The following is a 13381-nucleotide window of genomic DNA, read 5'->3' as shown; positions in this document are numbered from 1 at the left end:
AAGACTGCATATGTGAGAGCTGCGGAGAAATGAGTAGCACCACTTACAGCAGGTAACCACTACCAAGCCCTCTGTACCAAATTGGAAGTTGTTGCCGCAAGGAGTTCTTGAGAAATCACAGCATAGAGACAGACAACTGGAAATCAAATACACCAACACACACACACACACACACACACACACACACACACCTGACAGGCATCCACGCCGCCAGCAAGGTATCCACTACACATCATTCTGGAGGTCACCAGACCTTCAGTCACGTCGTTACACACGGTGTCGTTGATAACCTTCACTTCAGCCTTCTGCAGCAACTGCGCAGTCTGCCCTGAAACACACACACTCCTTTTTTTCAGAGACAAACACACGCGTCTCTGGCCTCCATGTAGGCCACGGAACAATTATCGCACGGTGCAACCCTGGCACTGTGTAAAGCTTAATTGAGCTGACTGTTGTAAAAGTGTCTTCGTGTTAATTGTTTTATTGTTAACATAGTTAAAGCCTGTCAATCAGTTTTTAAATCATCCGCAATCCATTCTTAGGACTAAACATTGCTATAATATGTGGAACAGAAGCACTTCATATTCACTTTGAATGGGGGGGGTGCCATGTGCTGCCTGAATTGTGGGTCCATTACTTTACTTAAATGTTGAATTTTTCATTCCGGATCAAGCGGCAGCCAATCAATCTAATCATTTATTTTCACAAGTTCATTGGCCAATTAGTCCAGTTTAATGCGGATTATGGGGCTACGTTGTCACGGGTGAGGAATTGGCTGCATTAAGCCCAGTAAAGATTTAAAATGGATTTGATTATTATTATTAATGGTGTTGTTGATATTCATAGTTGCCTAACCTCCCTCGCGCAGCGTCCCCCATCCCGTGACCCAGCAGGCCATGCCGGCAGTGAACAAGTGGCTGGTTGCTGGCAGGCAGATGGGATGGATCAGGCTGGTGAACTCCAGCGGCGTTTCCAGCTCCAGCAGGGCGATGTCGTAGTCGAAGTTCATCTGGTTGTAGTCAGGGTGCGTGATAATGGTCTTCACCTTGCGCATCTTAATGTCTGGGTCGCCGATCTTCAGCTGGTCCCGCAGGCCGCTGTATGTGACCCAGTTGGACTCAGTGTGGTACCTGTGAGGAAAGACATTAGACACTGGACCCCAGAATCCACAATATGTATCTTCTAGGTCTGTATGGGTGACCTGCTGCCAATACTAAAATGCAAGAGCTGTTATAAACAACTGAAGAGTAGTAATTACACTATAATTAGGCAACAAAATATGAAGGCATGAGCCAGAGCATCTGCAAAGCAGCAGGTCTAGAAGGGAGGTTTCTGGTTCTCTGTGGCTTGTTGTGTGTGTGTGTGTCATGTGAGCATCAGAACTGGACCATAGAACAATGGAAGAGGACATGGAACACATTGATTTAGACAATGGGACGACTGTGTGCATGTGCTGGGGAAGGTAATGACAATCAGTAGTGTCATGCTTTGTGCCCTGCTGTGGGCAGTGGTGGCCAGGCGGGAAAGGAAATGGATTCGCAAGGAAAGGGTCGCAGGTTCAAATCCCCAACCACCAAGGTGCCACTGAGGTCCCCTTGAGCAAGGCACCTTCCCCACACACTGCTCTCCCCGGGAGCTACACAAACCTGGGCAAACCGATTTTGAACTTGTGCAATAATTCCTTGAGTCTGGCCGAATTGCATCTTAGTTGTGAGTCATGTATCGTACATGATGTACGATCACTGATTCCCTCCCCTAACCAGGCTACAACCCACAATCGTCTGGTCATAAGAATATCAAACCTGTTCGAAATTTATCGTGAGATTTGTCCTCACTGCGCATGTGTAAACAGAGAACTGATGTTCAAGTAGCAGCACATGAAATCTTGGCACACAAAAGAAAACGTGATTGTCACATGTGATACACAGCAGCACAGCACACAGTGCACCCAGTGAAATTTGTCCTCTGCATTTAACCAATCACCCTGAGTGAGCAGTGGGCACCCATGACAGGCGCCCGGGGAGCAGTGTGTGGGGACGGTGCTTTGCTCAGTGGCACCTCAGTGACACCTTGGCAGGTCGGGATTCGAACCGGCAACCTTCTGATTACGGGGCCACTTCCTTAACCGCTAGGCCACACCTGCCTCAAAGCCTAGCGTGTCCTATGAAAACGAGCGTGTCCTATGAATGATTCAGTCAGTATTGGGGGGGGGGGGGGGGGGGGGGGGGGGGGTGGTGAAAGTGAATTAATAGTCACTGTGATACACAACTCGGACCGGGACTCGAACCGGCAACGTTCTGATTACGGGGCCACTTCCTTAGCCACTAGGCCACTGCCCCTAAATACACTGCCCCCCCTGCTCAATGCGGATAGCCCATTTCGATGTGTGCACTATGAGCTGTGCTGCAGTGTTTCACAATGACAAAAACAATCATGTTCCCTGCATTCAAGATAATGTTACTCTGCCACATATCACCGACCTAAATACTCCTGCTTCATGTTAACAGTAATCCCTGAGGGCACTGGCCTCTTTCAGCAGTATAATACACCCTGTTACATGGTAAAAACTGGATGGTTTGGGGAAAGTGTGTTCACTTTGTCTTCAAATTCCCCACATCCCTCGATCCAATCGAGTATCTGTGGGATGTTCTGGAAGAACAGTCAGGATTTTAAACATCCGCTGTGGTAGCACATTCAGAGGTCATGTGGAGTCCATGCCTTAACTGGCAAGCGCTGTCTTGGTAGAACAAGGGGGACCTGTGCAATGTTTGGGGGCTGGTATTAATGTTGTGGCTGATGTGTTGTATGAAGTTTTTTTGTATATGGAGACTTAACGGGAATTAAGAGCATGTTGTTTTTATTCCAGTTAGAGCTGTCGGTATGTCTCACTAAACATCCAATGCAATTGGTTTAAGGTGTCAATCAGTAAATATTGATTTTGGCCAATAGGGTGCAGGTAAGTGGTTTGTCAATGATTCCGACAGATCAGTGTAAAGAAAGCCACTCACACTTCAGGGCAGATTCCTACCGTAAGAACAGTCAGCGAAGAGAAGCAGAAATGTCTGACAGTGCAGAAACGTAAATTAATTATTATTTCTGAAGATTTAAAACGTCATATGCAATAACTCTGCTTGGGCAAATATTGTTAATAAAATAAACATTGACGGCTAAATCATTAGACTCCGTTTGTGCATATATATGCCTCGGCAGAATATGCCTGAGCTGGCACACACAGACTCCGAGCATGGGCAACGCGCAGCTCAGGATGTCTAACGTCACACGAGGCATGTGCCCCACCTACAGGCCGAGTGGGTAACTGCAACATACAGAGGTGCGAAACACATGCAGACACAGACAGCCTCAAAACACAAAGTAGATGCATCCAGAGCCGGAATTAAAGAGAACGCCGTTAGCAGATCCCAAAACACAAGAGGGGTCAGAGTTCAGCCGGTACTCACTCGGTTGAGTGGGAGAAGCAGTGAGCAGCGCAGAGCAGCCAGACCTTGGAGATGATGGAGGCGCCGCACGTGTACCCCTGGGTCTTGAAGTGCAGGCTGACTTGCCAAGGCCACTCGCCGACATCCGCGTTCTGGCCGCCCACGATGCGATTGTGCTTGAACGGCCGCACCCCGCAGTCTGCACGCGGGGTTAGGGGTAGGAAGCAAACCGTTGCAGGGAGAGATAATGAATCAGTGAAAGTGGGAAAGCGAGGAGGAAGAACAGCACGACTCAAGTCAGTCTGACTCGACGGTCTCGGCTGCCAAACGTGAACATGGAATGATAATGAGGCCAAAAAGACATTAAATGATGAAAAAAATAAAATAAAAAATGAGTCCCCTTAAGGCTTGAAGCTGAGAAAGAAGTTTGAATCTTGAAAGATGTCAAACAGGGTTTTAAAGTAAAAAAAAAAAAGATATAAATAAACGAAAACAATTCAGAAAAAAGTGCCCCAGGCTGTCAGCTCGACTGTTTTCTCAAGCGTTTCTGATGCAAAGGCATCCCGATCAAAACTGATAAGGTGGCTTTTATTTTTTTTCTTAAGAGGACAGGTAGCATCTGACAATATAAAAAGAACTTAAAGCACAATAACCATGAACAGAGCACTGAATTCACGTGGAGCCAATCAGGTACTAGACGTTTTTTCAGTACGGCCCCCCCGACCCCAACCTTGATCTCGATGTTGCTTGCCAGTCCCCCAAAGCTGGGTGTCGATACCACGGATAAACGCCCAGCCAACCAGCAAACCAACAGTTACCTCAAGCGTAACAAATTAAAAACGCAACTCTGTCTATTCAGTCTGGTGAATTTTGATGATGTGTTGCGATTAAAGCACTTGACCCCCCCCATTCAATTCCGAGGGTCAATTTGGAACAGAAAAACACTCCACATGTCCCACAACCTCCTTCCCAACCTCATTTAAAAACCGCACCTGCCACCATCATCCAGTAGTGACCCTTCAACTTGTTAGACGCTGAAAAGTACTAAACACATCCTCGAACTTTCCAACTCACCGCAGTTCTCCTCATCGGATCCATCAGCACAGTCCTTAATCCCGTCACACTCCGCGTTCAACTTGTTCACACACTTCCCGTCCTTGCACTGGAAGGTCAGCTCTGTGCACTCAGTGCTGGTTCCTGTAGAAAGCGTGACGGTCAATATGACACACCAGGAGCTGCCGGTCCCGGGATCGATGGGGCGTTCTGACTGGTTTTAAGGTCACTTAGCGCGCCGTGCCAATATTGGCGAGAAATAAAGAGATGGAGGTGTACAGGTTGCAGCTGAAAACTCTGCTTTATCTCAGCGTGTCCTCTAGAAGAAGCGCAACACGTCTGAGGGGCTGTTTTTGTTAAAGTATTCAGAAGGACCTGCTCACCACTGAGGATCCTGAAGTATGACGTCCTGACAGTGTTAACCACGCACAGGAACACCGTGAGCCTGGCTATAAACTTCTCTCCCATCAACACCTATTAGTTGCCCTTCAAGGACACAGAAGTGGACCTAATGCTACTTCAAGAGGACTTTGAATGTCATTGGTGGAATTGTGGGTATCCAACAACGGCTTATTTATGACATGTCGTTTATTCCAACACAATGCAGTTATAATGTGGGAATTCTGCAGGCTTGATTTAGTGTGATCCGGGTCCACAATGTCATCATTAAAATTTCCATTAATGAATGTCCGGATGGAGTTGTGAAAGAAGCATTTTTCTCCATTTTGGAATCTATTGTTTTTTACACTGTGTGGTCTCAGGCCCCAAAAATACCACCGTTATCTTTTCTCAGACACTGCGGCAGCCCCCTTGTTCTGTGCACCCTTCACCCTTCAGTGAGCTTCACCTGAACTGCAGGAGACCTCGTCGCTTCCGTCTGCACAGTCCTTATTGCCATCGCACACCGCGCTTTTAGGGATGCAGCTTCCGTCGGCGCACTTCTCCTCCGTACCTGAGCAGCCTGGCAGAGAAGGAGATAAATGACAGACCTGGCATGCAGGATTAAAACATGACAGACACCTCCTGCCCGAGGGGACACGTCTGGGGTCAATAGCCAGATTCTAATGGCCGTGAATGCTAAAGAGTTAGAGAAACGCTACTGTGAACAAGACAGCAAAGAAAAAAGATATATATATATATATATATATAAAATATACACATGATTGTATTTCATCACTGATTCATCACTTAAAAGTCATTCTTTGAGAATAAGTTTTTTTTTTTTTCCTTTTTATAAGGAAGTGTACATTGCAAGCAGGCACTTGAAACAGATATTCCTCAAAGATCAATAGACTAATTAGAGTATCTCATCGCCCCCAAGCCTGAGCAAGGACATTTATTTCATGCTGAAAGATGACTGCATTGCGAGTGACCCTTACCGCACTCTAACTCATCACTGTTGTCCCCGCAGTCGTTGACGCGGTCGCACACCCAGTAGCGGGGCTTGCACAAGCCGTTAGTGCAGGCAAACTGGTCCTCCTCACAATCTGACGAGGGCAGAGACAAACGATTACGTTCGGTACAGAAATAATGAGTGACGAACGGCACATGCAATGTATTTTAGATGTGCTCCCCCACGCTTTTATAAAACCATACAGGCGGAATGCTTGTCGGCAGTGGGAGGAGTGCAAATGGACAGGAAGAGGAGGCGAGGGCCCGCTGTGACAATAGACGGCTGCTGCGAGCGCGAGGGTGGAGCGCTGTAGGGCACAGCAGGGAGCCCGGCGACTTACGGCATGACTTCTCATCGCTCATGTCCCCGCAGTCGTTCCAGCCGTCGCATTTCAGCTCATTGGGGATGCAGATCCCCGAAGAGCAGGCGAACTTTCCAGGGCAGGCTGAATGGAGGAAATAGCATAATAGCATGGAACTTTTGTGCTGATTTTATGATCATTATTAACAATTAAAACACAGGAGTTGAGTTTAAAAAAAAAAAAAAAAAAAGGAGAGCAGATGGGGGTGGACACCTACGGTTGCCTGGGTCGAATATGCTGTATTCGGCCTTGAAGCCTTTGTCTGTGTAGGACTTGTCAGAGTGAAAGTAGATTTCCATACTGTTGGCATCACTTGACAGAGCCAGCATGGCTTTCTCACCACAATACCTGCCCACCAGAGACAGACAGTTCAAGACTATTTTCAGAGAAATTTTGGGGTTTTGTGCCGTGTACCACGTTTCTGTACAATGTCTTTAATAACTTTCCATCCGCTGGGAGGGATCGCTCACAGTGCTAAATATTTAGTAAAAATGCCCGACCACCTTACATTGCAGGAAAAAGAGGGGAAAATAACACGACTTGACTACTTCTCTCAGGGGCGTCGACTTGTGCCTCAAACCGGCCTTTCTGGTAATGCCCTATTCTATACATAAAAATATAGAATTCATTCATTTGATGTGTTTGTTTAATTATTAGGCTGCCAACAAACGAATAAAGGGACAAATTCATACTGTGAACCGTGTCACATGGTACCATGTGAATGAAGAATTTCATCTGGTTGTGTCTGAGTTTCACTCTCAGCGCACCTGGAAAATGCAACCAGAGCAAATCATTTAAAATGACGTGCGAAAGATGCATCATCAGAATCATCCATAAAATCCCTTCATTGTCGGTCTCCCTTCATATCTAGGGCTTGTCCCTACCTAGGATGAATTTGTGAATTGCTTCTGAGTAAGAGGTCAGAGGTTCTCTATTCCAGGAGGGCCCACACTGAAAAAAAGTGGTTTTTTTTGTTTTGTTTTGGTTTTTTTTGCAGCAAAATTTTGCAGCTTGTGTTCAAACATTCTAAAGGATTCTTGCTCAAGAAAAGTGAGCACCAACAGCCAATGAAGCATCTCTGGAAATGAATCAATACTTATTGACCTGAAGACACCAAGCCGAGGAATAATGTTCTCCTTCCTGACGTAAAACGTAAAAAAAAGCAATTTCACTTCTGACTCAGGTACAGAGGAAGCTCCTCTCTGCAAAGCAGCCCCAACCGGTTGGGTGCATTTGCATTCCTTTGATCCAGAAAGTGATTTAAAAGCAGAATAAAAATGACAGGACTGCTTTTGTTTAGTTTAACACTCCACACGGGAAGCAGAAGCTTTATGCCATTTGATCAAATCTGAGTAATTGCCTTACAGATCATGTGATTTATTGTGCTGGAATTTTCCCTCTTCGTGGTTAAATTTATACAACCAACTTACTTTTTGCCCATTATCCTCACATAGTCCTTCTGACACACGTTAGGATTCACGTTGGGCTCCTTCATACGGAACATGGTGAACTTGATGCGCACTTTCTTGCCTGCAGGAGCCTGGGAAGCACAAGGCAATTCTGCTTCAACCAGCAGCCTGACATTTAACAAGCTGAGCATGTAGAAGTTAAAAAAAGATCAGTCCGTTTGTCGTACGACAAACTGGGTCCAACAGAAACAATAGAACAATCAATGTTTTTCGGGCAAAAGCCTTTACCTGGACAGTCCAAGTACAGTCCACAGATGGTGGATAGAAGCTGGGGTACAAAGGGGAAGTTATGTTGCCACTCATGGCGCTGAGAACTCCTCCACAGGTATTTACTGCAAAACAATGTATTTAAATTAACATTGGTGTCAACGCTGCACGTGTTTGTGATGACCTGCTCTGTGCTCATGAAGATGGAACGATTCATACCGCTTTTGAGGACTGTGTAGTTGGCCTTGAATCCCGGCTTTTGCACCTTGCCGTCTGTGACTAGGCTGATGAGCATGATGTTTCCAGAGGACACCACTTCAAGAGGATTGGTCGGCGGCCGCTGGCCACATTGTCTAAGAGACACGCAAATCAATGCAGAGAAACCGATGAAATGTACACCTGCAGAGTATCTGGTTTTATGCTGATAAAAGTACTATTTTCAAACTTTAGGCTTTTTGCCAGAAAATCGATTAATCGTAAATCGATTTAAATGACCACAAAGTCCTAAATTCAAACCCCACTTACTACCATTGTGTCCCTGAGCGAGAAACCTAACCCTGAGTGTCTCCTCCCATTTTACATCATGTTCTGGGTGACAAATACTTGCACACCAACAAAAAGGGTAGATAATATCCTTTGACCTCACCTAGCGCAGTGTTTAGTGCCAGATTGAAAATGTAGCTCAGAGTGTATAGATTTATAGTACAGTCTACAGCAAGTGTAATAAAAATCGTGAGGCGATGTAAATTAGAATAATGAATGGGTAATGATATTTAATGATTTGAATGCAGGGATAGAGATGTGCAGTGGCCAACCAGCTTGTCAGGGTATCCACTCACACTACCCCACCTCCCCATACACACAGTCACTGTTCAGTGCAGAGAAACGTCATTACAATGTTTTAAATCCTCGGAGAGAATCCGGCAAGCAGGGCCACGTGCTCTCTGGGTACCACTATTACATCCTACATCTTCGACAAAAAAAGTTTGGCCATACAAATTCTCTCGCTGGCTCGGGTGTCGCCTCAAAGTCAAACAAGAACATTAGCTCCAAGTTCCTGCTGCGGCGGACTCACGCAACTGTGAATGGCAAAGCAAGTTCAGCAATACATCTACCCAGGTAATGTCATTATAAACTAGCGTAGCACCGCACTCATAAAACTTTCCATCACCTTGGATAAAAGTTGACGGGCGAACGGTGATCTAAATGCGCTGAACACGGCCTGCAGGCTCGCATTCGCTTTTTTTTTTTTTTACCTCTCTCTCTCTTTTTTTTTTGGTGGCTTCCGGAGCTTGAAATTGACCGTGAGTTGCCGCCTACGGCTTTTTGCTGCATTTTGTGTGGGGGGGGTACTCCCAGATCCGGGTTGAGTGCCAGAGATGGATTTGAAGCAAAGTATGAGTCCCTAAGTCAATCTCCAAAAAGGTCTCAGAAGCTAACGACTATAAAGCAGACCTGCTGGGACAATGTCAAGATACTGTTCATGAAATCTGAAGAGCTGCCCTGTTCCCATCGGCTGTAGAAATAGCTTTTCTATCTCCTCCTTGTCACAGTTCAACCAAAGCTCAGGCATCCATTATCCTAATGAGAACCTGCAGATAGACCTGACTGATCCTGATGGCGTTATTCAGAAAGGGGCCGTCCCACACACAGGTCATCCGTTATTTGGAAGTGTGACACACTGCTCCCTACCTGAAATGCCAGACCATGATAGTGCAGTGCTGTGAAGATTCAAAATGTCACGCTAAATTGTTTTTTTCTATTATTTCAAAGTGCCACACTCCCAGCTTTTGACCTTTTAGGAAAACAATCTGATCCCAGTTTGAGGAAACTATCTCAGCCGATCCCTCACAGACGTCACATTAAACAAGGGCTGGAGATGGTGGCCCTTTACTAAAAACGCGAACGAGGCTAGTCCTTATCTTATTATCACTCTACCGACAGTCCTCTGTGCACGCACACGTACCAGGAAAAACACACACACACACACACACACACACACACGTTATTTCATGCATTTGAGTTGACAACATGAGTCACTGTTCATTTTATTTACGGTCTTATTTGACTACGCTCACAATGGTTTGTATTGTATGAGCTCCTCATTATGCCACTACACAGGCAATCACAGTGGCAATCTCTGTAAATTTGCTAGCTCATCAGTCAATTGTCCCGAAAGCATCAGTAGCCCAGACCCCACTCACTCGGTTATGGCCTGGGATTTGTCTGGGCTGAGCGAGTCGTAGACGGCCACAAAAACGTTGGAGCAGTCGTCCTCCAGGTTAAAGTAGGTGAACCAGACCAAAATGGAGGTGCCCTGAGGGGAGCGGATCTGCCACTGACATCGGGCTTTCAGCGGGTACTTCGGGAAGCCAGGAGAGACGAAGGTCTTGTTGGTAGAATCAGCCACCAGATGGAAGAGACAGTCGTCTAGGCGAACGAAACAATAAAAATGTCAGGAGTGCACAGTTCAGAAAATTTGGCCTCCCAATTCGATTCAGAAACGATTCTGGATTCAACAGATTGCTCTTTTCAGTTCATTTTCTCATTTTACAGTGACAACTTTCCACTCATGCACAATTTCAAACTTGCCTTGTTTACTTTAAATATTGTCAAACAATAAATATGCATAAATCATGAACTCTAACTGTTCCGTTTTATCATTGGAAACCATGTTGCCAGATTGGCTGAAAAAATGTATTGAGGATCCCATGTCTCATTTACTTATTCTATAATACGAAGATGCAACACCTAATTACTAAACAATATTAAACTATAAACTTCTGCAAACCAGCTAAGGAGGTTTTGCCACACAGGAGAAGGGCGGAGCTCACAGAAAAACAGAAAAAAAAAAAGAACCTTTGTTTTCTTTCCCATTTGTCAGTGCTTCTTCAGTCCAAACAAAGACACCAAAGCCATTGATCAAATTAAAACGCGGGGCATTACAACTGCAGTGCTGGGCGGTTTCCCTGCTGTTGATGAGCACATCCCGAGCCTGTCATCATTTCGTCTGTGCCAAGATGCTTTTTTCCCTAATAAATGACTAATAAATATCAAGCCACAGACACCCAAACTCAAGGTCCGCACTGGAGGCGGAGAGGAATTAAACTGCGGCAGATGCTTAAAAAGCTGTTTGTACAAAAATAACGCAGAATGGTAGCGAGTCCTGCATGGACAAGAGTGAATCAAGAGTGGCAGGAGAACAGCTGGCAAAGCAGCTGGAGAACAAAAGAGTGACAAGAACGAGACGGGACACGCTTCTACTTACTGGATCTGGGGTCTCTTGCCATCCTGGCATCTGTGACTGTGGGAGGGAGGGGGAGCGGGAGAAAGGAGAAAATAAGCCATCAAAAAGAAAACTTGCAAGCATGATGTGTGGGCACAATATATTTGAGCAGCAATTTTTCTGCAAGGCTGCCAACTAGACTGGCACTGGCGCCCTTGGCACAGAAACACATACCCATAAATTGCCATCTGACCACCTCTGTCAGGGACATCTCATTATAAATAAAGACACCGCTCTAAATGGACCAAATCACTCAGGGGCCTGCCATTATTGGACAGTGGCCATGAAAAAAATGAAATGTAAATTAAGGGAGGAAGTGATGTTGCATGGCAAAGGTCTCAAACTTTAAATGAAAACTGTATATGAAGTCGATAGTAAAATGAATAGGTATGTAGTGTATGTTAATCCTGGTCCATATGTTGATCCTACAACAAACAAGAAAAAATATCGAGAATCTCACGTGAAGCGCTCATATCTGAGATGGTGAACCCCTCCGGACTGTTTTGTCCTGCTGCTCTCAGGTTTCCATGCAGGTGCTTTCTGATCCGATCTTCTGTCAGCATTGGCAGGTCACTTAGGTTCTCCACTGGGATGTCAAATTGGGTCCAGTGGTAGGCCACTAAACCTTCACTGGGAAATAAAAAAAGAGTTTTTAAATAAATAAATAAATAACTCTGGACAAACTACCAACAATGATGAAGGAAAATGTATTGTTTAAAATTAATTTAGTGGGGACAACTTAAATTAATCCCAAAAAATGTTTTCTTGTGTTTTTGGCAGCTCTGGAACTTTAAGGAACATGTCCTTGCTCTCTTGCTAAAATCTAATTGGGTGTGGACTTGGACTTGGGTGTGGATTCATATGAACTCTGGCCAGTGTTAATTTAAGGTGGAAATTGAATGGGAACACTGTTTTAACCATAATGAATTTGGAGAACATATCTGTAATAAACAAAATTGTTCTAAATGGAAAAGCACAAAGTACAAAAGTGCTTGTATTGGACCTAAATACAGTCTATTGGACCTAAAAATAAATAAATAAAAGAAATTCAAGTTTTCATTATACAATTACAGCTCATTCCTAATATAAAAAAAAAAACTGAAGTGATTGTCATTGTGATACACAGCAGCACAGCACATGGTGCACACAGTGAAATCTTAACCAATCACCCTTGATCAGTGGGCAGCCATGACAGGGCCCGGCGAGCAGTGTGTGGGGACGCTGCTTTGTTCAGTGGCACCATGGCGGATCGGGATTCATACCGGAAACTTTCTGAATATGGGGCCGCTTCCTTAACCGCTAGGCCACCACTGCCAGAGCCCATCCCAGGACACTGGGTGCAGGGACTCACCCGTGGTTCATTGTATATTACTTACATTTAAATGATCACATTTAAAAAGTAAAATTAACTCATCCAGGTTTACAGCACACAAACACTCAGCGGCTGAAGAACCATCTTCAGACTGAAACGATTGGCAAAAGACTCACAAACCACCCAGCAATTCATAACGAGGATCTCTAATGCCAACACTTTGGAACTCTTGACCCCAGGAGTCCAGGGCTCAGCCAAAATGTGAGAAGCTGATCTGTTGATTCAACAAAAGCACCTCAAAGTTCACATTTCTTACCTAAAAGCAGAAATTACAGACTTTGTGAAGTATTTGCAGAAAATAGGATCCTCACAATACGTCTTCTGCATCTGAAAAAGGGATAAGAAATAAATAATACATGAACATTGATACACAGATATGTTGGCAGGTTAACAACAAGAAAAACATGCACATATAGATTTTGAGAGACAATGTGCTTTTTTTTTTTTTTTTTAAGCATCAGCAGGAGATTAGATTTTTCTACGCCTTTACTGCTCTGGTATGAAACAAGCAAAAAATAATAATAATCTCACAAACTTTTAATAATTTACATCAGGAATGTTTTATCACAATGCATCAAACTACTCTATCACAAATGCTGTTCTCAGAATATGAAGTGGGTGTGGTTAAACCGTAATCTTTAACGTATGAAGACAAAATCTGTGTATTTTATCTTAACACTTATGAAAGAAACAGATTTGTATACAGCCAGTAATCTTATATTAGTGTTTAGTGTCTAGTTACTTTTAGGCAAGTCGTTTTTTATCACACTGAAACGAGGCGACGTTCCTCCAGGATCATAGCG

At 44.6% G+C, this 13381-nt stretch overlaps 1 protein-coding gene across 1 annotated transcript in view; it reads right to left on the bottom strand.

Moving 5' to 3' along the window:
* Positions 1-13381, bottom strand: part of st14 (ST14 transmembrane serine protease matriptase) — a 30985-nt gene that overhangs the window by 2663 nt on the left and 14941 nt on the right. Inside the window, exons 4-18 of the mRNA XM_028980897.1 lie at positions 12835-12905; positions 11667-11836; positions 11189-11224; positions 10125-10350; positions 8140-8273; positions 7942-8045; positions 7675-7784; positions 6462-6592; positions 6224-6328; positions 5870-5977; positions 5338-5451; positions 4512-4634; positions 3459-3636; positions 856-1130; positions 192-328 (exon numbers count right to left, since the gene is read on the bottom strand). Of these exons, the coding sequence (XP_028836730.1) occupies positions 192-328; positions 856-1130; positions 3459-3636; positions 4512-4634; positions 5338-5451; positions 5870-5977; positions 6224-6328; positions 6462-6592; positions 7675-7784; positions 7942-8045; positions 8140-8273; positions 10125-10350; positions 11189-11224; positions 11667-11836; positions 12835-12905 (2022 nt within the window). The remainder of the gene's footprint in view (positions 1-191; positions 329-855; positions 1131-3458; positions 3637-4511; positions 4635-5337; positions 5452-5869; positions 5978-6223; positions 6329-6461; positions 6593-7674; positions 7785-7941; positions 8046-8139; positions 8274-10124; positions 10351-11188; positions 11225-11666; positions 11837-12834; positions 12906-13381) is intronic.

The sequence above is a fragment of the Denticeps clupeoides genome, chromosome 5, assembly GCF_900700375.1.
Source record: "Denticeps clupeoides chromosome 5, fDenClu1.1, whole genome shotgun sequence".
Classification (NCBI taxonomy): Eukaryota; Metazoa; Chordata; class Actinopteri; order Clupeiformes; family Denticipitidae; genus Denticeps; species Denticeps clupeoides.
Note: the sequence above shows the minus strand (reverse complement) of the source record. Positions and strands in the feature narration are given on the sequence as shown.